This window comes from Exophiala spinifera (assembly GCF_000836115.1).
Source record: "Exophiala spinifera strain CBS 89968 unplaced genomic scaffold supercont1.3, whole genome shotgun sequence".
NCBI lineage: Eukaryota > Fungi > Ascomycota > Eurotiomycetes > Chaetothyriales > Herpotrichiellaceae > Exophiala > Exophiala spinifera.
Window position 1 is genome coordinate 80,918 of NW_015622515.1, and position 22,993 is coordinate 103,910.

Sequence of the window (22,993 nt, forward strand, 5' to 3'; positions counted from 1 at the left end):
ATGACAAGGGAGAGTCCGAAGTATATATGGATATCCCTTGTACTGCGCGCTTCCCTCGAGAATGGGCTCTTGTTGGGGGTGTTACTCGATCTCGAGATGATGTGCGATCAGCCGCAATAGTCCCAAAGTGTAAACCTAACGTCAAGGTGTGATAAGAGCAAAAGGAAAAATTAGCCACTGCCTTGGCGGATGTCCAAAGATAAGCCCGACGAGCAATGACCAGCAAATGATTGGCAGAGTAGACGAAGACCACCAGGCGTCGAAGCCGGGGCCAGGGATATCTGGGCATCATCCGCAGTTGGCGGGCTGAGGTCTGTGTGGCCGGGCATGCTGTATGGCTGATGGACTGCAGCCATATCGCCCCCGACGTAATCACATCGAGTAAAAGTGTGTGCGATGGAAGCATAATGCCTCCCGCAACCTGGGCAGAGATAAAGAAAGACTATTCGCAGCTCCACTTCTGGCGAACAAATAATTAAGAGAGTCTGGTGAAAAATGCGGAAGCGGGCTGATCCACCAGCAGAAGCAATGTTGGGTAGACCAACCACCCGAGCCTGTTGAAGCTCAGCAGCCTTTTGAGGCCCCTGCAAGCTGCATATCTAGCCCTCCTCGTATCGGCCTGGGCCTTCTATGGATGTTACATGGTTAACGATCGATGAGATTGGGGGCGTCTTCAGGGACGATCTAGCTTCAGCCTAGTGAGCGCCTTCTCCTAAGATCTAAAGTCTCGACTATCTGTAATTTTCTTCCCGACTTCATCCCGACTACTTCCTTTTCCTCCTATCTAAAGGGAACAAGTCACCAATGACGACTTCTGATCCCTATCCGTAGACTGCTATCTGACCAGATTTTTCGAAGCTGACCCTTTATCTCCTCCTTGGAAGCGACCATGAAGGCTGCTCCTTGCACCTCGGTCTCCCAACTCCTCCCTTCCGAACAACCCCCTTCTCACGAGCTCAAGCCAGTGCCTACCGTTTTACTCGCCTGGACTGGTCAACGCTGTGGCAGATGCAGCAGTTCTGGTTGCCAGCTCACCATTTGCGATGGAGAAATTCCTCCTCAACGACAGGCAAGAATCCAGGAATCCACATAACTGGCTTCCGACAAAAGTTTCACATATTAGGGGCGAGTCGACGTAGGGTCCAGGGACCGCATGAGCTTCATTCAGTTCAGCTTATCAGCCTGGAGAACCAGCACGGTTTCTCGTAAGAGCTAGATCTGATATCAGTAACAGACTTTGGCAGACGTTTACCGAGGCTGCTTCAGGTGAACCAAGTTGCGTACGGTACTAATAGATGCTCGATACTCGAGTCCATATCGATTTGCCGCACTTAGAGCGAGTGGTAGCTGATTGAGCCTTGGACTAGTGAGACTGTTCTCTATCTGTGAAAATTCCCGCCACGAGACCATTGACCACATGTAGACACGAAATAGGCCCCTGCCGCTCGGTCTCTCCGTCGTCCATCGCGTGGTTTTGACTAAAGTGTTAGTCCGGATAGTTATCGCTCGCCCCCGCATGCCTCGCAGACCATTAACGCAGAACGCTACTGGGCGGCCCATATGGGGGCTGGCAGACCTAGAACAGCCTCCTGCGGTTAAGCCTCGCTAGCCAAGGCTAATGGCAGCTCTCTTGCACGGTTCCCTAACCATGTAGTGTTTGTTGTGTTTATTTCCACCAACGATCCTCCCAACACTCTACTACTCCGTATATCCTGACGGCTAGTTATAGGAGCCACCAATCGAACATATCATGCTATATTCGTACCCTGTCACTCAGATGCCTTCATTCCCAACAACAAAACCAGCGAACGTGGAGCGGTGATATAGCGGCTTATCTTCTCTCAAATCTGTGTAACATCGTACATGGTTCGGGGAAGTCTTCGGAACAGTCTTCTGGAGTGCGCTGAATGAAGCCAATCTCAATCCTCATTCTCTTGGGATGATATTAGTTTCGATCTAGGAGATCACGCATTCTGTCTCGATGCTATGAGACATGTCAGCTGTTGAGGTCCAACATTTGAATATCCTTAGTACGACAGAACTACTTCACTAGGACGAGGTGAACACAACATGCAACGTCGAGCAGCCACGCCACTATAATTTGAACGAACACCCCCATAACTTGATAAAAGACTAGATACACAGAATTTTAGCTCACACGTTGAGGGCCCTGGGTGTTCGGAGTTAACGGCCTGCTCCTCACCAGGGAGCAGCCCCCTGACCTGGGCGTCACACAGCGTGAGAACCATTTCATTTCCTGCAAGCAAAGACGACATTGTAATGCTTTGTCTGTCGCTCTGCCTATGACATATTTGGCATAGCAGGCTGTTCAGGAAGGTAGCTTTCTGTTGGTTTGGGCTTATCGACTTTTGGTCGTGGAGAGGCATATCGCATACAGTTCATGCGTACGTGCATGAGAATACGTAAGTGTCCTTCCTCCGTCTCAGAAAACTGTCCCCCTGGTGATTGCAGGCGTTTCTCACCGGATGGGTTGGGTTTGCTCTTTTTGGAGATTTGCATCAAGTTCGAAATATCGAGGATAGTATCCTGCAGAGGCCCAGTCAAGTGGACAGAGTCCCCCCTACGCAGGTAGAGCATGTTCTTTCGTGCAGTAACCAGATGGCAAAAGACAAACTCTTCTTGCTGGAGACTAATATGCGCATCTTGCCATTGGTTCATCCACTCTTCCAGACTCTGGACGGTGTTGCTCGTAACAGGACAGCCGTTCTCCCACAACACTCATGCTGGTTCTCCCGCGTGAAGGGGTCCGCGGCCTCTATGGCCAAGATCTGAGCCTCAGAATCTGTGTTGAGGGGAAGTTCCTCGAAGTTTTACATGACATGGTAATCGACTCTCCTCTTGTCATCACTAAAGAAGTCGTATACCTGGGGAACATATATGACGGCCGGGTCCAGGATGCGCCGAGCGAGTTTTTGTGCACCTGCTTCTCCCTCTTTTACACCTGGGCACGATTCGCAAAGAAGGTAGAGCCAAAACCATGCGCCGAAGTTAGGGATGGCCATGATAGAAGCCGGGAAATGCTGAGGGAAGGACTGTTGGGAGCGATCTCAGCGTTATACGGCGTCTTGGAGGGAATGGAAGCCAGTGTAGAAGTCGGAAAGAAGTATATCCGATCCCGACGTTGAAATCACATGAGGAACTAACACTTAACTAGGCTGACTCTACAGTATGTCCTTGAACAGAGAGAGATATATCGTGGGCACGTAACTCCATCACGGCCTTTTAGCGACCCGAGCAACTACATTCTCCGAACTCTCTCCTTATCTAGTTGTCCCAACCAGCCTCTCTCCCTAGCGAGGAACGAACTCTTGGACAGTATCACCTTGATCTTGGGAAGAAGAAGCCAGCTCCGTGCCGAGAGAGCCAACATAGTCTGTAGATCAGCCCCGCGGTATCCTTAACCCCTCCAAAACCCAGAATCGTAACGTTCGGCGCCGTTCCTTGGGCCACTGCGCTGTATCTGCATTGTCCAATGGTCCTCAATATTTGGCACAGTGAGCGATGAGCAGGTTCAGTGCCTTTACTGCTGCGATGCCGGAATTTCGAGGGCAAAGCTTAGCTAAAAAGTACCCGGCTAGCCGACTGCTGAAGCTTTAGCTTTAGCACTTGTGTGCTCAAGGCAGTGAAGCACAGGTACTTGCTTCAGACCTCACCAATAGGACTCATGCAAAAATTCACGTGCGAACCATTCTACCAGCTCTTCGGATCCTTTGGACACTCACCATCATGGCACTGTGGAGGACTGTCCTTACAATGTCGAGCACGTGGGATCGAGTTTCGCCAAAATGTCAGCGTGCGAAGGTACGTGACTACTGCAAGCATTCACGAGAAACTACATAAAGAGAGCACCGACCTCGAGGCGACGTGTCCCAATGTGGACTCCAGGTACTACTCTAATAGGGAGGATGGTTGCCTTTGATATTCTTGCCACGTGTCTGCTGGCGTCCAGTGTGTCCGCAGGAGGACACAACAGCTACCTTGAGAAGCAATTCCCCCAGACCTTCTACGACTCTTATAACGTGCTGAAGTACACTGGTGCCATTGGACCATACAGCGACCGTGTTGGATATGGCATCGACCCTGACCCGCCCGAGTCCTGTGCTGTCGATCAGGTCATCATGCTGATGCGCCATGGCGAGCGCTACCCAGACGCGTACACGGCTGCAGGAATCCTGCATGCTCTCGAAAAGGTGTACGCCTCTGGCATCACCAAATGGGAAGGCGACCTCTCCTTCTTGAATACCTGGACTTCATTCCTTTCTCAACCTGGCTACTTTGAGCAAGAGACATTCTCCGGGCCGTACTCTGGTCTCCTGAATGCCTTCAAACGTGGCTCGGAATATCGCTCCAAGTACGGACATCTTTGGGACGGCCAGTCCACCATTCCCATCTTCGCCGGCGGCTACGAACGTGTGGTCGAGACAGCACGGTACTTTGGCATGGGCTTTTTTGGCTACAACTATTCCACCGCCGCAGCCATGAATATCATCTCCGAGAATTACACAGAAGGTGCCAACAGCATCACTCCGACCTGCCTCGCCGACACCGGCTTACTGTCCTGCTTTTTCACTCCGAGAATGCTGCCGCCCCTTGCTGTCGCGGCTGAGCGATTCAATTTCCAGAACCCAGCTCTCAACTTGAACTCGTCCGATATCAAATCACTCATGAGCTTGGCCGCCTTCGAGCTTCAGGCTCGATCACACTCGCCGTGGGTAGACGCGTTCACGCTCGATGAATGGGTTGCGTTTGGCTACCTTCAAGATTTGACGTACTACTACTGTGCCGGGTACGTAATTATTAAATGGCTTCGGTGAGCCTGCTCAACTTGCGGTGTTGGCTAACATAGAGCGAATTCTTCACAGACCAGGAGATCCATATCAAGTCGCGGTTGGCCAAGTTTTTGCAAATGCATCGCTGGCTTTGATGCAATCTGGCCCGGAGCATCTCAGCATGTCGTGGAACTTTGCCCACGACGCCTATATCACTCCGGTTCTGGCAGCTTTGGGTCTGGACACCCCCTCTAGCCCTCTTCCGAACAATTCTATTCCGTTCCCGAATACCTACCGTGTCTCCGACATGGTGCCGATGGGTGGACACCTGGTGCTAGAAAGACTCTCATGTAATGCCACGGCGCTGAGTACGTCGGGGACATTCGTCCGTGCGGTGGTGAATGAAGCTGTCGTCCCATGGCCAAAGTGCCAGACCGGCCCTGGGTATTCCTGCCCATTGGAAGACTTCTCCGATATAGTCCATCAGATCCCCAACTTTGTAGAGAAGTGTGGTGTGGCCAAGGCTGGTTATCCCGAGTACCTGGACTTTTGGTGGAAGTACAACACAACAACGGACTTGAACTACCAGAAAGGGCCGATTAGGTATCAAGAAAAGTATACCTTGGAATAATGACGTCCAGTAGATGGGACAGGAGGCTCAGAGGACATATTTGTGCTCTGGTTAGTTATCCACAGATATGGCACCCTGAGAAATACTCCCAAAGTGGTGTTTCGATACGACACCGTTGGTTGTCTCGGTCTGACTGTAGGACGCTGGACCGACTTCCTACTAGTTCTTCGACGTCAAAGGCTTGGTGAGCCAAGAGAATTCTAGCCTTTGGCACTGCGCTCTGCGTAGAGCTGGATATCAAGACATGAACAATGGTATTGATTTTCTCTCGTGGATGTAACGACAGACCTGCTGCTATCACTGTAACCGAGTTTCGGGACAGAACCATCCTCCAGAAGGGCGAGGGAATTATCAGTGGAGGCGCAGGCCACCATGCTCAACCTGTTTACTTGTCGCTGCACGCTAAAAATAGGCTATTTGGAGAATCTTGCGGTTCTGGAAGCTCTGGACACCGTGCACGAGGCAGCTCCCGCGTGATGGACTTGCCCTTTTCTTTCGAGCCAAGTGTCTGTGCAGGCGGGAAGACCAGTGCATAGACCATCAGTGCTGCAACTCCAACACCACGGGCACTGTCATTCGGTTGCATCTTCGACGCTGCAACCAGATTGAGTTCGATAGATCGAGATCGATAACGCTATGCCCTACAACAGCCTCGAACTACGTTTCGAGCCGAGATGGCGTGGATAAATAGTCCTGAGAACCACCCGTTGAACAAGTCCATTCTGCGGAACAAGTTATCGGGCCTTGGGAGACAACATTCAGATACTCGAGAAAGACAGGCACCATGGCTCAAACTCTCGCGCAAACCGTCGAAGACCGATATCACATTGGTAGTGTGAAGCTACAGACGATACCGAAGCCTCCCCCGATAATCGACTTCTCATGTACGTTTCCCACACGGGACTAAAGGCATCTGCTGACCGACCATTTCGGCAGCTTTCTACGAGGATAAAGACCATGTTAAGGCGGGGCTTGTGCAGCAAATCAAAGCCGCGTGCTTGGAGAAGGGCTTCTTCCAGATCACCGGACACGGCATATCTGAAGACCTGCAACAAGCCATGTTGGAACATTCAAAAGCCTTATTCGCTCTGCCACTAGAACAAAAAGAACAATACGACCAAGGTAATTGCTCGAAACAAACCCCCCAAGCCGTCTAACGACAACGCTGCAACAGATCTACCGATCCCGTGCTAACACCGTCTACCCTCAGCAAAACACCCAAACAGACTCGGCTACGAACGACTACGATCGCAGAACTTTGAGGGCAAAACTGCCGGGGACCTCAAGGAGGGCTTTTTCTTCGGGAGGTCGCTCCCTCGCGACCATGCCTATGTCAAAGAAGGCAGACTGCACTGTGGTCAAAACGTCTACCCAAAAGAAATGCAAGACCAGGCCCGATTCAAGACGACAGTGACCTCATACCACGAGGCAATGACTGGTTTGGCCGAAGACATTCTCAGTATCATTGCCATGACCTTGGATCTAGACAAGAACTACTTCCACGGCTTTTGTCAGGAGCAAGTCTCGGTCCTCAGGATGTTACACTACCCACCTCAGCCCGTAGATGCGAGTGAGGATGAAAGAGGTAAGAGGGTCCAACCACGATGGCGCTTCATGCAAGGAAGATTACAAGACTGACCTAGTCTTGACTTATTTGTAGGCATTGGGGCACATACCGACTTTGGGACCGTGACAATCCTGCTACAAGATGACGTCGGTGGATTGCAAGTGTTCGACACCCCCACCAAGACATGGATAGATGTCGAACCAACTCCAGGTGCCCTAGTAGTCAACCTCGGCAGCGTGATGATGCGTTGGTCCAACGATACCTATGTCGCAAACCTGCACCGAGTCATCAACAAAAATGGACGGGAAAGGTACAGCATCCCCTTCTTCTACACTGGCAATCCCGAATTTCTCATTGACTGCTTGCCTGGATGCGGCGACGTGTCTGGGAAGTCGAAATACCCGCCAATCAAAGTCCAGGACTGGATATCTGGACGACACAAAAACACGTTTTCGGAAGACAAAGGCCTAGAGGAGCTGCATACTCTAGCAAAAGTTGCCTGAAATTTCCGCTCGATGAGATCTTTCCCAAGCAACCTTGAATTTATTATATGATAATCGACATCCCGCAGCACATGAAACCAGGTTTTCACTTTAGACAGCAAGAACATCTTCGCCGAACAAGATGCCCATTTTTGAGCGTCGTTGTTATGTATGAATTAGAGAGGACGAGACTTCGAAATATTATTCGTCTCATACTGTCCACGCAACCATTCTGAAAAAGTCCAGATACCATAGAGCTGCAGATACAACACTACGCAAAGTCACAATTATCCTGTAGACATCTCTTACTTTGTCGTTGAGCTTCGAAGTGCTGGTAGCGGCCCATCGAAATGAACCTTGAATGTGCAGGGGAAGACAAAGTAGGAGCTTTGGTCTTCTCGCATGTAGACGTAGAAGCCTCCCTCCCTCGGAACCTATCAACATTTAGTATGGCTCGCAATACATGAGAAGCCTAATGTCTTACCTTCTTTAGCTGACCTTGAGGGCCAGGAGCCCGTCGTAGGTTGTTGAGTTGTCCAACCGTGCGCAGCATGGCGGTAAGTGCAACCATGCTCGCATCTTTACCAAGGCAGGTATGGTCTCCAATGCCATAGTGGATGTAGGAATCCATTGGCCTGTCCAGGCGGACACGATCTGGGTCTGGAAAGATGCTGGGGTCGCGTGCTGCAGCGACAAAACTGCAAAACACCTTGTCACCAGGTTTGACCGTGACTTGACGGTTGCCATCGTTGAAGACATGGTTGACCTCACTGCGACGATAACTGCCAAAGGTTCCATTCAGACGGATGCCCTCGTTGACATAGCGAAGAAGCTTTTCGTCAGACTCTTTGCTGTCGATCCTTGCGAGGCGTTGAATGTCCGGGAGGTATTCAATACCTTCGTCGCCAAGGTAGTAGTCCATGACCTGACTGAACACTTGAGATTGATTGGGAACCATGGCGGTCGCAGTTGGCATGATCTGGCTGAAAGCCATGTCGTACGTGCTCATGCCGGACTCGCTCAGGCGGCGAATCATATGGACTCCGTACTCTGCCAAAGCATTGTCATTCTCACGGAAGCTGTCAAACAGCTTCGATGCAAATGAGGTTGCAGTGACCGATTTGACATTCATCTCGATCAACTTTCCGAGCATGTTGGCCAGCTTTCTTGCCACCAACCGCAACTGGAAAGACTTGGTCGGCTCAAAGTCGAAGAATATGGCTGTGAAAATAACACACATCGCCATCCATAGCTCTTGTTCGCTGAAAATCCCACCTGGGTTCTTATGTGTCTTCAATGGGAGAGCGAAAATGTTGGCGGCAAAGTGAACGTGCGCAAGGTTTCCCACGTCTCTCGTCAGGTCGACTTGGTTGACATTGGCAATCTTGCAGCTTTTCTCGTGCAACAGTCGAAGTGTGATATCCTGGTAAAATGCTTTGACGTGTTCGTGCCACTTTTCACGATATAGCAAACCATGCATAAGCTCACGTTGCTTGCGATGCAGACGGGTGTCACCGCCCAAACAGAACTTTTCGCCCCCTTTACCCATGACAAAACCCAAACCGTCGTTCCACATGACAGTAAAGTCTTGAGGGCGCTCTAGCAGGTATTTTGCACTTTGGTAGGATGTCAAGTTTACTCTTGTGGGTATATACGTCGGCGTGCTCCAGTCGTAGTCGTGATATCGGCCAAGGTCCTTCATGATCTTTGCATTTTCGCTTGGAATCGTCATGGGATCTTATATCTGTCAGTAGAGCTCCCATCTCGTCAATAGATCACTTACAGTGGGCATAAATGCTGTTGGGCTTGAAATGGTTCGGCAAAGCACGGAGGAGTAGTTTGTAAAAGACACAGCCTTGATTGACACTCAGGTCAAAAGCAACCTCATTGAACCCCCAGTTCGTCAAGTTCTTAGGGTTGTAGTCGAGGGTATAGAATCGGTCTCCCCGCACCAAAGCAACGGCATCTGAGAGAACAACACGAGAGATGGTGTGGGTGGGACAAATCCCAACTCCCGGAACCATGGGCTGTTTGTATTCTTCGACAGCGAGACCAGGATATAGCTCGATGAAGTCAGGATGCTCATAGAGGTGTTTCAACTGTTCCGAAATATAGGGATCGGGGTTCACCTCCTCAAAGGTGTCGTAAGTCTTCAGGCCAAAGAATTTCCGGTACTCGTTGAGTGTGCAGAGATTCCAAGCTCTGCCTTGCATGATTCCGAGAACGGTGATGGCGCGAAGACACTTTGGAGTATTGCGAGCTCCAAAAGCACCCGCAACCTCTTCAACGCCTGTTTGCATAATTTTTGCGAGGTCTCCATCATCGAATTTACCATCGTCACCGCGCTTCAGATGCGCAAACGGTCGTTTCAGAGGATCTTCTGGTATTTCGTGGTCGTATTTGCCCAAGCCGACCATGAGCTCCTGCAGTGAGACCTCGTCAGGTGCTTTGCCAAACAGCTCCTGATACACGGCCTCTGTCCACGCCTCGTCTGTCTGGCCAATACACGAATGCCACCTGTACGACAGGCTAAACTCGGCGCTGACTTGATTGCCCACTCCACGCGGAGTGCCATCACTCCCGAATGTCTTCGGCTTGTCTAGCCGCGGATCCAGTGTCCAAGTACTGTTGGTCCTGTTAAGGTTGACAATCGTCCGGAGGTAGTCGTACAAAGTAATGTTGATGTAGAGTCCACATGTGATCAGCCTACCAGTCTGGAAAAGATCATTGTCGTACTTTTCCCATGCTCTGCTCGCTGCTTCCGACGGTAACTTACTCGACGGCTTATTGAATCGCCCATTCTCATTGATTAAGGCAAGTTGATCAACGACATAGTTGTGGAAACGGTTCAGCATAATCAACATCACGCCACAAGCAGGAGGAAAGGCCAGTAGCCTCTCTTCGGCAAAACAATCCGGCTTGATCTTGCCGTCCTTGAAGGTTCTCATGTTGTCCTGGTCCTCTTGAGTGTCTCCGTAGAGGATCGATAAGTCGAGGTAACTAGATGTTTTGCTGATACTGTAGTCCTGGTGATCGGTCTGAAAGAGGTCTGCGGTAATGTTAGTTAGAGGATAAGCTTGAAGACCAACGCAGATATACACACCATGAATGATTAAAGATGCCCAGTTGAAAAAGATGCTCGACACTTTGTTCGGGTGTGGTTTGAACTCCTCTCGTGCCATCAGAGAGTCGAAGAGCAGACCAGGATCGGGAAGAGCTCCAGGCTGTATTGTCACCGGAGACACCGAGCGAGCATACGGTGTGTTGGCCGCACCTAGCTTGGGAAAAATGTATGAATTGTTCGATCCATCTGCCGACCTGTACCGAAATTCATCCCCAAGATAGGACATTGGGGGGTGCTGCAAGGAATTCCACAGCACATCCAGAAGAGTTCCAGTCAGTTGAACTCTGTTTGCAGAGTGATCTGGAAGAGCGGCAATCAGTTGCATAATCTCCTCCATGTGCATCTTGCGGTCATCTTGTGGCTTCCCGCTCGCCTTGTCCTCCAGCATATGTGAGACAGTCCTGACGTCTTTCAAACCAAGGGACTTGAGATCTGCCAGGAAACCGGATGATTCCTGCTTCTCGAGATACTGACCATCTCCCGACTGTGTGGGAAGTGGACGTCGGGAGGCGTGTATCAGCTGTGCAAATTGCTGGAAGACATCTTCAACGTCTTTTCGGGACGCAGGACCATCCGTATTCGAGGAAGCTGGTTCTGCTGGCGGCGGAGGCATGGACTGGGTATGAGATCCATTTCTCTCTACGTCCTTGGTCTTTGCGAGGCTCTGGGCCACAGAGCTTCCTGGGGTAGTTTCATGCGTTTCCGTAGTATGCGATTCGTCGACAGGCGTCAAGTGTCCATTGGTAGCGCCGTTCTTGATGCCATTGGTGTGGCCATGTTTGTTCTTCTTGAAGCTTGAAGAAAGTCTGCGAAGGAGAGGCATTTTGTGCTTCTGCAGTGCCTCACTTGGTCAGAGAGTCAAGAGCGCCTAAGAAGAGGAACGGGGTACTTGACGACTTCAAAATGTTGCGTCCACGTTGCAGACGAGAAAAAGAAAGGATGTGGGGGGTAGTGACTGATAGCTTCTCAAAAGATCAATCAACGCCCAACCTCCACCTGCTCGACTCAATCGGCGATATGTGATCACTGACCATCCAAGATCAGGGTCATCACCGGCTGATCAAAAGCCCCCCTTGCGCGTGCATGGTACGTTACGCCTTTTGGGCGAAGAGCATCCGAAAACTTCTGGCCGCCAGCAGCTCCACGCATCATCAGTTGTTTGATGCGTACGACCGTGACCAACCAGCTTCCACCACGCAGAACCACGCAGAATTCTAGGACACCGCAAGCATCGAACTCATTGGTCCGACTCGTGCTTGACATGAGCTTGTCCTGCATGACCGAATGCTGCGAGGTGTACGGGTGTCACCGGTCAACTGCTGCAGGGCAACGCGGTGTCGCGCTTTCACGTCAAGAATGATAGCGATCGGCATGGGTTTCCAGTCGCGCACGCAGCACAGAGAGTATGACACGTTGTTTCGAGGCCGTTTGTTCGCTGTGACCGTACGAGGTCAGAGGATGTGGAGAATAGTACCCCAGCACTTCAAAGTAGACCTCCGCCAGATCTGCCTCCAGGTCGACTGTACGGCAAATGAAGTCTCTAACTGGTTAAGCAAATTGGAAATTTCACGTCAAATGTTTCCAGCCTCACTAGCCTGACAGGAGTGATCGTCGCGAACCGGGGCCGGGATCGGGACGAGGCCCACTAGCCGAAGGGAAGAGAGGACCTAAGGGAGCCGATCCTCGACTACATCGTTTGTACACGATGTCGCTGGCCTGTTCAGGCCATCGATCATTTCCTCTCCAAGCGCGTCATCTCCCAAAGAAGTCGACGCTACGGACTACTGCATGCATATATGACTTTTTGATCAGATCGCCTGCCTCTCCCACATCCAGATTGGTAGTGGCGTTGCAGGCGGCTTTCGATCGGACAAAGAATTAGCTTTGTCCGTCGCCCCTGGAATCTCCTGGACCAGCCACCTCTGCCAATTATGCAGAAGCAATTCCCCGCTGCTGACCACTGATCGACCCGTCTTATCCTCGTCGCCAACATCGAATCATTCTTGCGATAATCATTCCCTAAGTTGCGCTGAGTCTGGCGGTGAGCTACTGCTAATTTTCCCCCAAACACGATGGACGGGGTAAGGTATGACAGCACGTCATCAGTCCAATCTGCAATGAGAAGCAGTGGAACTCGTGATCATACTGCTTGTGTGCTCGAAGCGGCTCCAGCAAAGCTCTAAGCTCTGGGGAGTTGAAAGAGCGATCAGGATGGAATACGACCTCATTTCTATCGCCCTGGGCCATCCATCTGCTCTTACCTAGACTCCCATCGTGAACAATGGATATCCCTGACCCAGCTCAGAATCGGCAGAAAAATGTCTTTGTACTTTGCTTTGATGTCGGTGGTCTCAACAATGATACCAGGACTTTTATTGACGGCGTGACAGGGCACCGGCAATAAATTCAGTGGCACAGATGCCGACAGTAACATTCTGAAGCTGTACCGTATGCTTGACCGAACTGATGCAAACATGTACACCTTCTATCAGCCGGGTATTGGGACGTACATTACTTCTCACTCGGTATGGGCCGGCGTTCACACTCATCAAGAGCCAACGACTGATAAGTTAGATGCAAACGACATCCCTCTTTGGTCGAGTTCATTCCTGGTATCTCAAATCCAAAGACTCAGCCATTGGCTCTTCGTTTGCCGAACATGTCATGGGGGGTTACAAGTTCTTGATGCGGTATTACAGCTGCGAAGATGACTTGTATTTCTTTGGCTTCAGCCGTGGGGCCTATACAGCTCGGTTCCTTGCGGAAATGCTCGACCATATCGGTTTACTGAGCGCTGGTAACGAAGAGCTCATAAGGTTCGCATGGAAAACGTATGCCAAGTGGGCCTCCAGAAGGAACAATGGGAGTGCCAGTGCAAAAGAAGATGAAGCAAAGCAATATGAATTTATGCGCGGGTTCCGCGAGACTTTGTGAGCTACTAACTATCTTTCAAGTTACCAAGCTGATGTTTTGAGCAGCAGCCGACCTGTCCGTAGGATTCGATTTATGGGCCTGTTTGATACTGTCAACTCTGTCCCTCGGTTTGAAACAGCATGGATGCAGCGGAGCAAGTTCCCTTACACTGCCCGATCGTCTGCCAAGATCATTCGACATGCTGTGTCCATTGACGAGAGAAGGGCTAAGTTCAGACAGGATCTCATCGGCGAGACCAAGCCCAGGAAAGAGAAGGACCATCCGCACAGCGACCGCCATGATCCTAGTATTGATGAGAAGGCTCACCAGGATGATTGTCGTACACGGCCATCAAAAGCAGCTTCTCCAAGCCCAGAGCCCTATGCCAACGAAGTCCATGGTCAAACAGATAAAACGAGGTATGACGATGATCCAAAGAATGATACGACTTGTAACGATACCGGTAGTCCGAAGATGCAAACCATAAACCATGCAGGATACCTAGCTGTTCCGGCTCGGTCTAGACCCACAAAGTCCAGCGAAAGCCTTGCCGCGCCGGTACAGACCCCTAGTATCGAGCATCTCCGAGCAAGTCCAGGGGTTTCGGGCAAACCCAGACACTTCCGACGGCGGTGGTCAGAGGCAAGGCATTCACAAGATATCCAAGAGGTATGGTTCGCAGGAGGCCATGCTGATATTGGAGGGGGATGGACCAAGACAGCGGGAGAAACGTGGATGCTCAGCCACGCTCCCCTTGTATGGATGGTCCACGAAGCTGAACGAGCGGGCCTCCCACTCGACCCAATGTGAGACCTTTGCAACGATGCTTGCCCGACTATATGACTAATTCCCAAACAGCAAAATGGCACGATTGACATGTATCCCTCACAAGGTCAGCGACGACGGGACCAAATACGACGACCCTGAGAGCCACCGATCGTATCTTCAAGCCTTGGAAGACAGCTGCAGCACCGGCTTGATTCACGACTGTCTACAGCTAGGTGGAGGTCTTTCATGGGCCAACGTCATGCTGTGGAAGATGATGGAGTATCTCCCTTTCCGACGAATGGACCTACAGAAGAACGGCACTTGGAAACCCATTCGATGGTGAGCATTACCGGAGCGATTGATTCACATTTTTACATCATCTAACAGACGGACTTGTGCTAGGCCATTACCGATGGGCGAACCAAGGGATATACCCACTGATGCCCATATTCACAACTCGGTCATCAAGCGGATGCAACTAGTTCAGGAGTACAGACCGGGCAACTTGATCGTGGGAGGGGGTGGACGAGGGATTCGAAAAGCACCAGAAAAGTATGGTATAGGTGAATGGGTCCTTTCCAACAGTGATGAAGACCACATCAGACAGACATTCGTGAGAAAGGGCACAGTATGTCACCACTAACTAGGAATCGAGAACGTACATGGACAGAGTGTCTTGTCTGTCCCTCGTGCAGGAAGGACCGACGATAGGTGATCTAGGTATACAACTAGCTAATATCTACCCTCGAAACGGCTTAGAGACGATTGAATACTGAGGTCCTTAGCAGTTCATTTCCAACTCTACTTTGTTCGCGCACATGAGCCGACATGAGCCGGAGGCGTTGATTGCCTCAACGGCTTCTTGGTCTCAGAATAACGTTATACTTTTTGTCTGGCTTGATAATAGTGAACTCCTTGGAGCCCAGTACCAGGTTGGGATCTTCCAGCTGAATGTCATACCTCAGCAATAACGTGGCCATCATCTTCATCACAAACTGATTGGCAACGTTCCTCCCAATGCACTGCCTGCTACCATAGCCGAAACCCAGGAAGCAGAGCTTCATTGTCGCCATGTCCGCGTTCTCATCGAGCCATCTGTCAGGTTGCCAGCTGTCTGGGTTACGATACACTGCCGGATTCCGCCCAATGATGGCAGCAGGCACGCCTACATCGACATTGCCTGGGACATAAGTTCCGCAGATGACTGCACCACGAGGAGGAGTCAGGCGTGGCATGGCATAGCCAATGGGCGGGTGCATTCGTAGGCATTCAATCTCGGTCGCCTCAAGGAGGCTCAAGTGCTGCAGCTTTGCAAAGGATGCCGGCCTCGATCCATCGAGATTCTCTGGGAACATGTCTTCCAGTTGTCGAATGATACGCTCTTTAACGGTTGGGTTCTTTGAGAGATAGTAAGTCATCCAATTCATGGTGACGCTACCAGTGCTCGCTCCCGCGACCCTAAAATTATGAGGATTATTCTATTATTATCATCATCATCGGATAGTAGTGACTCACATCAACGAAGAAGCCTCAGCCCTCAGCTCCGGGAAGTCCATTCGTGCACCGGTCTCGGGATCTTGTGCTTCGATGAATCGCTGCATGATGTCTTGTCGCGGTTTGCCACTGGGAAGAAGCTGTTGACGACTGTCTTGGAAGCGCCCCTCCAATGCCTTTCTCGCGTACTCCAGATATTCAAGTCTTGCGCGATACAGCTTCTGAATGTATGGCAATGGTACCCAGCTGAGGACTTGCACATTGTACTTGCCAAAGGGCAACATACCACACAAATTGGCGAACCTTTGGGAGAGTTCAACCAGCGTGGAGTATCGCACAGGCTTTCCGGACTGGAGAGCTCCAAAGTTCTTGCCAAAGGCCAACTCGCCCATCAAATCCATAGTGAATAGTTCGAACCAGAAATATATATCAAAGGGCTGCTGGGTGCGTGCGAGTTCGTCCATCTGCCGGAGAAATGCTTGCATGGTTATATCGACATACGGCTCAAATGAATACAAAGATTGCATACTGAAGCCATGGGCAACCATGCGTCGTTTCATTGCGTGCCTCTTCTTGGAGCGAGTGGAAAACAGTGACTCTCCCGTAGTTGAAAAGGCATCATACCAACTGGACTTGCCGAAACCTTCGGCCCCTTTGCCATGACCTATTGTGAAACTCAGCAATGCATAGATTGGACAGAAACACGACTGATTACCGACCATAAATTGCTTTGACGGCGTCTGGGTGATTGAATGAGACCGAACTAGGCCCAGTGCGCACAGCAACCGACCCGGGATTCTCTGCGAAAAGAGTGTTCACCCACTCAGTCCGTCGCTTGTCCTTCAAAGCGCTGGCTTCAGGAATTCCGGATATCCTTGTAGTCCATGGCCCTGGTATCTTGCTCAAAGGTGAGAAAAACAGTCGGTACAATAGTAAAGCGCCATATGCAGCTATCGCAAGGCCAAAAGGTGCCCACACCGAGATAGTGCAGAGCCCGGTATCGCTCATGTTGGCCAGCTTCTTTTTGTGGAATCCTTGTTGACAGGCTCGCAGATTCCAAGTATGTGTAGGTAAAATGAGAGAGTTAATACACTTGGTCGAAAGAGTAAGTCAGCGGAGAGAGAATATACATGAAAAAAAGAGAGATAGAACTACAACGAGGACTTCAGCGCAATTAGAGGGCACAATGATCACATTGAGAAGAGGATATGGGGCAGCCCTTGCTCACCGCGATCAGCACAGTCTGTGTGCTCGGCAGTGGTACGGGTGTGAGTACGAACACGCAATAAGCACACTTGTAATAAGCTGCCAGTCGAAAGATAAGTATGGTCCTTCGGCACGAGTGGGAGCGCCAGCGTCCCCCCCCGAAAATGTGGAGGCACCTCCACACATCCCTCTACCTTTCTTTACAACCCCCCTCCAGACGCAGCCCTGTGGAGGAGGGAGTTATACTCGTAGCTCCTCTTCTCCCCAGCTCTTCGTCTCTCTCCTCTCTCTCCCTCTCTTCTCCTCACCTCTGGCACTGGTCATAATGCGGACAGATGCCTATTGCTCCGGAGAACAAGGCTCCGTGGATTTTATGCTGTGCTCAACCCTCGGCAATGATATGCCCCACAAACAGAATGTGTGAAGCCCTGCTTGCAAAAGAGTGTCCCAGGTCTCTCTCCGGAACACTGCTGTCAAAGGATGAACGTTCATGTGGTGCAGGCCATAGATCCTCGGCTACAGAACTTCGACCGAGTCCCTGAGGATCCAATGAGACGGCTGTGCTCCCTGTAGATGCTAAACTACCGATTGGATGAATGAGGCCATCGCCATATCTGCCCTCGGCATTCTGCCGGGACTGCACCAACGTACTGTCAGTACCTGAGAAGCCTGTACGGAGTACTCGCACAGTGTCTACAGCACACACAGCTGCCGATCCTCCACAAACAACAACTCGCTCCTCCACCATTTCAAGACCCAATCTCGCCTAGCCGACGAAAACAAGCAAGTCAAGCTCCACAAGGTTGCGGGGTGGTCCGGAGTTGGATGTTTGAGATCTGGAGTAGCGAGTGGGTTTGAGCAGGAGTACAAGAAGTGCCGCGATTCTCCTCGCTGGGCCCGGCAATGTCATCCTTATTCTCTTGTTACTCATTTGTCTCAAACCCTTTTCTCAGCCGGACAACGATGCCAGAAATAGCGGAGCGAAAGGCTTCCATGGACGCCGAGGTGGCGGTTTCTCACAACGAGCAGCAGGAGCTTTCGGCAGGATATGAGGATCCTCACAAGGCTGCGCTCGAAGACAATCCCGAGCACGCTGAACGGCTCAGCCTCTCGGTTATACTTTCAGCCCTCTTCCTCGGCACATCCTTCACTGGTCCAATCATCTTCGGCTTCATCCTAGCGACACCTATCCTTGTGCAACTGAGTCAGATTCTTGGAGGGGACAAGATTGACTTCTGGGTGCCCTCAGGCTGGGGTGCTGCTGCCGCAGTCGGATTCTCTGTCGCTGGTAGGCTTTCAGACATCTTTGGCCGCCGATATGTCATCCTGGTCGGACAGCTGCTCACGGTCGTGGGTGCGGCCATTGCAGCCAGTGCGCACTCGATGAACCAGCTCATCGCCGGGACGGTGATCCTTGGAGGCTCGATCGGAACAGTGTCAGTGGCATATGCAGGTGAGTGAATACTTTTAGACACCTGCTTTGGGAAGTGCTGGATTTGAAACCCCGCAGTCGTGCTCATGTCTTTGGCCAGGTCTATCTGAGATTCTTCCAAACAAGTACCGCGGCGTGGGTCTGGCATGGACTGAGCTCAACCTGGCAAGCTGGGCCGTCGCAGGGACACTGCTTGCGAATGCTCTTCTGTCCCATGCGAGCTGGCGGGTGATGTACTACATTGCTATCGGATATGGCGCTTTCTCCTTCATAGGCACCCTCTTCGTCTACTTCCCACCTAGTCATCCGCGCCCTGACGGCCTCACCAAATGGCAAGAGTTCAAGAATATAGATTTTCTTGGGATCTTCTTGTTTGTCTCCGGCCTGGCCGTCTTCCTGTACGGCCTCAACTCCGGCGGCAATACCTACCCGTGGAAAAGTGCCGGTACTCTGGCACCTCTGATCCTGGGAATCGTTGTCTTCCTGGGGTCTTTCGTGTACGACTTCACAATTGCCAAGGATCCACTCTTCCCGTGGTACCTATTCAAGAAGTTCCGCGAGTTCTCGTCACTGTTGATGCTGGTTTTCGTGGCGGGCATGGTCTTCTTTGCAGCTTCTGCGCTCAATGCCCAGACGATTCTTTATTTGTACACAGCCGATCCCATCAAGATTGGTGTCTACTCGATTCCGTCAGGGTGAGTAAAGTTTCACACACACACACACACACACACATGTGGACAGTCGTCCTCGGACCCGTGCGCCCGTGCCACTCTTCGTCAGAAGTGAACAAGTGCTGACTAAAGGTTTGCAGTGCTGGCCAACTTGTCGGAGGCGTCATCATTCCAGGGCTGGTCCACTACATCAAACACGTGCATTACCAGTTGACATTTTCAGTCTTCATGCAGACATTGTTCTTTGGGCTCGCAGCCCTCGTCACGCCGCACAACATCAACTGGGTCATGGCAGTCCAGTTTCTCGCCATGCTGCCATTTGGCTGGATCACCTTGAATTGCTACACAACAGCATCTCTCCACGTTCCCCAGAAGGATCTCGGGGTAGCCATTGGGCTAATCGGCACCTTTCGCTCCTTGGGAGGAGCAGTGGGCTCGGTCATTTTCTCATCCATCTTCACCCAAATTTCTGCGAAACAGGTTCCGGAGAGGATCGCGAATGTGGCATTAGGTGCAGGGGTGACGACCAAGACCCTTCCGGAATTGATCGAAGCAGTCTCTCTGACCATTGTCGGTGTGCCTGGCCAGGCTGCGACGGTGCCTTCAGTTTCCTCAGCGGTGTTTGATAAGTGTGTTGCTGCAGCTCGACTCGGCTATGCATATGGCTTCCGTATAACATGGCTTGCGTCGATCCCGTTTGGAGTCATCGCTATGCTCTGTGCTGTGGCTGTTCGGGATCCTTCCAAGTATTTCACCAACCACGTGGAGATTCATCTTGAGAAGGAGATTGGTGGCGCCAAGCACGTGAAAGAAGCAGAAACAAAGCAAGTATAGAGAGGTTCATTTGTGGAATTCAAGTGAATGTCTCACTTTTTCTCCATAAACTATATGTTGTCATAGTGGCCCTTAGGGTTGAATATATATATCTACTATATATACCCCGAACTGTGCTTTGTCCCTCGTTCAGGAAAGGGAGTGAAGCTGTGACAGAGCCGACTACGGGGATGCATAGGCACCCTCTGAAAAGTGTACGGAAAGGCATCGTAAAGTCAAGGGTGGGCACTGGAAAGATTACGGTAGCCATCGGGTATTGCACATAGCATGGCTATATAGTTCCGCATTGCACTGGTGGGGCAAGCAAGCGCTGAGCTCCCTGAATCGATCAATCTCATCAAAAGTGCTATTTACCAAGTTCACGAGGCTTAGGGGAGACCGATGCCTGCTGAGAGGCAGGTTGAACCGACCGCTTGGAGGCCAGATTAGGCCTTTCAGCTCCCTTTTGCCCCCATGTGATTCTCGAGGGTACAGTAAAATTTCGCAAAACAGAGGTATAAACCTCAGCCTACTTGACCCTTACACTTCAGTGACTTGCACACCCAACCTTACGCCTTCCTACTCAGTTCATACTACAAGGATCTGTGACTGAAGTAGCTCCACCCTGGAGTCACACAAGAAGCTCTGACACGCGGTTACTTACCTGTTTTTTAGCAGCCTCTAAAAGCAGCATTACGGTCCTTATCATAATACATTAGTTAGGGGGGAGTGAGGCTCACAAAGTGGAAGCAGGCCCTGACTTACGCCATTCTTGAACTCAGCCCCACTAGGGTACCAGTACCTCGTGCTCGAGCAACGTTCATCCTAATCGTGCATCTAAGTTACGAATTAGTTCCTTATTACTATTTAGTATTGCTTTGTCAATGCATCTACCATCTTCATTAGCTAAATATAGAATCCTTAGCAGAGCCCTCTCTCCCTAGCTCCTCGTAGCCCTTAGAGGCGCTCGCCGATCTGGTTGCCTCGTCGTAAAGCCCATCATGCACAGATACGAAACGGGCAAGCCAGGCGAAACCGGTGAGATGCAGCCAGCGCATCCGGTGAGGCGCGACCAGATGCATATAACGATCCCCTCCCAATCCCAACGAGCCGCAGTCCCCCTCCTTCTCAACTGCAGTACATGAATCTCTTCTACTGATACTTCTTTGTAAACCTCTGCCATTCAGTTCGAAACTCAGCCTGTGACGCTGGAGGGTTCATTTCCTCTCTGGCTTTATCTCGAATAAGTTCAAATACGCTGTTACCACGCATAAAGAGCTTCACAATGCGCTTACTCCACACTAGAGACCTCCGAGTACAGGATTTTGCCCCAAGCGAAGCCCCTAGGTCATATGCTATCCTTTCTCACACATGGGAGGAGGAAGAAGTCACCCTCCAACATATGGAAAAGGGGGATGCATCAACAATGAAAGGCTATCAGAAACTCAGGAGTAGCTGTCAAAGAGCAATGAAAGATGGGTACGATTGGATCTGGATCGACACCTGCTGCATTGACAAAACAAGTTCGGCGGAGTTAGGCGAAGCCATTAACTCAATGTTCACATACTACGGACATTCTGCTGTTTGCTATGCATATTTAGCCGACATTGAGAACCCCGAAGGCTTCGGCAAAAGCAGATGGTTTACACGCGGCTGGACGCTACAGGAACTTCTTGCGCCGCGGCATCTCATCTTTTTCGATAAATCTTGGAGGGAGCTTGGAACAAAGCAATTCTTCTCTAAACGAATATCTTCTGGCACTGGAATTCCAGAGGAGGCAATTCTTGGTACATCTGTCCGGACTTACAATGCAGCTCAGCGAATGTCATGGGCTTCCCGAAGACAAACCACGAGAGCAGAAGACATCGCATACTGTCTTCTCGGTCTCTTCGATATCCATATGTTCCCTATCTACGGTGAAGGTACGGAACGAGCGTACATTCGCCTACAAGAAGAGATCCTTCGTCAGAGTGAAGATCATACATTATTTCTCTGGACCCCAAAACATGATCCTTACAATCAAGGCTTACTAGCCAGCTCGCCTGAAGCATTCTGTACCCACCCCGAGTGTTTTACCTGGATGCCTCAAGAGCTGTGTGAGAGCCAACCTACCTTCGATCCATACATGTACTTAATAAGACAACCTAGCAACGTCTCAAAATATCTGTTCAAGCTCGATACAAAGACTTATCGAACTGGGCTTATCCCAACCGAACACCAGGAATTCCGGACTCCAGCGTCGCCGTCTCTTGGGCCGACAGGCTTACAGATTTCCCTTCTCTCTAATATTAGGGATGAAAGCGAAGACTCACGAGTTATGGGGACTGAGTTGAAGATCATTATGTTCGACGTCCTACTCCATGGGCCGGATTTTCGAGCCCCTATTCATCTTTATTTACGGCGGGAAAGAGCGCCTGAACATCAGGACGGCTTCGTGCCTCATCGACTAGGCGTATGGAGGCGCCCAACCTACTCCGAACTACAAACCTCGTATTTCACTAAAGCTCCTCCGTTTTCATTTCAACGAGTGCCGGTCGCAGTCTCCCAAGTTGAAGCCATCGTGCCCTATTCCGGACATGACCTTAATTTTGTTGTTAGTGGGAACCAGAGCGAGGAACTCATTGATTGTGTACTACTTGTGGATTCGGACGGTTCTTTGAAGAATATCTCCAATCCACGGGAGCCTTTCAAATGTCGTGCAGGTGTTGTTGTTTTGCAGCACTCTTGCGTTCAATGCGACATGCAAATCAAGGCTGTACTGTACTTTGGAGGCCATGGCACAGTCTACCAGCCATGGTGCTATTTGACCCATTTGACCCCTCCGGGAAAATATGAACCTTCAAGAGAGGACTTATTTGAGCGACATGACCTGGTAAGTCGTGAAAGTGCTAGATTTGGTCCTCGATCGAGTTGGCATATGTCATGCAATGTTGAAATGAAGGTTCAAATCGATTTGAAGTCAGACCAGGATTTTTACTTCATTATGGTAAGCTCAGCAAAGAAGGAAGTCTACCATGTACAATAAACTATAGTGTGCGCTCTACCGCCGCGTACAATGGCAGCTCTTCAACTTATTAATTCTCCGTGTTTCTGTTACGACTG

General features: G+C 50.7%; 7 protein-coding genes across 7 annotated transcripts; 5 read left to right on the forward strand and 2 right to left on the reverse strand.

Annotated features, from left to right (window-relative positions):
• Positions 1-3,926: 3,926 nt before the first annotated feature.
• On the forward strand, positions 3,927-5,421 carry PV08_03754 (uncharacterized protein; the record flags this gene model as incomplete). The annotated part of the gene is made up of 2 exons (XM_016378105.1): positions 3,927-4,807; positions 4,884-5,421. The coding sequence occupies 2 exons, from the start codon at positions 3,927-3,929 to the stop codon at positions 5,419-5,421; spliced, it is 1,419 nt and encodes a 472-aa protein (XP_016236782.1).
• Positions 5,422-6,205: 784 nt separating this feature from the next.
• On the forward strand, positions 6,206-7,491 carry PV08_03755 (uncharacterized protein; the record flags this gene model as incomplete). Its single annotated transcript, XM_016378106.1, has 4 exons — positions 6,206-6,305; positions 6,358-6,543; positions 6,632-7,006; positions 7,082-7,491. The coding sequence occupies 4 exons, from the start codon at positions 6,206-6,208 to the stop codon at positions 7,489-7,491; spliced, it is 1,071 nt and encodes a 356-aa protein (XP_016236783.1).
• A 284-nt stretch (positions 7,492-7,775) lies between these two features.
• Positions 7,776-11,417, reverse strand: PV08_03756 (uncharacterized protein; the record flags this gene model as incomplete). Its single annotated transcript, XM_016378107.1, has 4 exons — positions 7,776-7,904; positions 7,955-9,207; positions 9,254-10,519; positions 10,574-11,417. The coding sequence occupies 4 exons, from the start codon at positions 11,415-11,417 to the stop codon at positions 7,776-7,778; spliced, it is 3,492 nt and encodes a 1,163-aa protein (XP_016236784.1).
• A 1,458-nt stretch (positions 11,418-12,875) lies between these two features.
• PV08_03757 (uncharacterized protein) lies at positions 12,876-14,918 on the forward strand (the record flags this gene model as incomplete). The annotated part of the gene is made up of 6 exons (XM_016378108.1): positions 12,876-12,935; positions 12,985-13,119; positions 13,169-13,524; positions 13,573-14,313; positions 14,366-14,614; positions 14,678-14,918. The coding sequence occupies 6 exons, from the start codon at positions 12,876-12,878 to the stop codon at positions 14,916-14,918; spliced, it is 1,782 nt and encodes a 593-aa protein (XP_016236785.1).
• Positions 14,919-15,126: 208 nt separating this feature from the next.
• PV08_03758 (uncharacterized protein) lies at positions 15,127-16,777 on the reverse strand (the record flags this gene model as incomplete). The annotated part of the gene is made up of 3 exons (XM_016378109.1): positions 15,127-15,733; positions 15,791-16,433; positions 16,489-16,777. 3 exons carry the CDS (start codon positions 16,775-16,777, stop codon positions 15,127-15,129), a joined length of 1,539 nt encoding a protein of 512 aa, XP_016236786.1.
• Positions 16,778-17,938: 1,161 nt separating this feature from the next.
• PV08_03759 (uncharacterized protein) lies at positions 17,939-19,912 on the forward strand (the record flags this gene model as incomplete). Its single annotated transcript, XM_016378110.1, has 3 exons — positions 17,939-18,428; positions 18,508-19,102; positions 19,219-19,912. 3 exons carry the CDS (start codon positions 17,939-17,941, stop codon positions 19,910-19,912), a joined length of 1,779 nt encoding a protein of 592 aa, XP_016236787.1.
• A 1,264-nt stretch (positions 19,913-21,176) lies between these two features.
• On the forward strand, positions 21,177-22,916 carry PV08_03760 (uncharacterized protein; the record flags this gene model as incomplete). The annotated part of the gene is made up of 1 exon (XM_016378111.1): positions 21,177-22,916. The coding sequence occupies one exon, from the start codon at positions 21,177-21,179 to the stop codon at positions 22,914-22,916; it is 1,740 nt and encodes a 579-aa protein (XP_016236788.1).
• Positions 22,917-22,993: the final 77 nt, after the last annotated feature.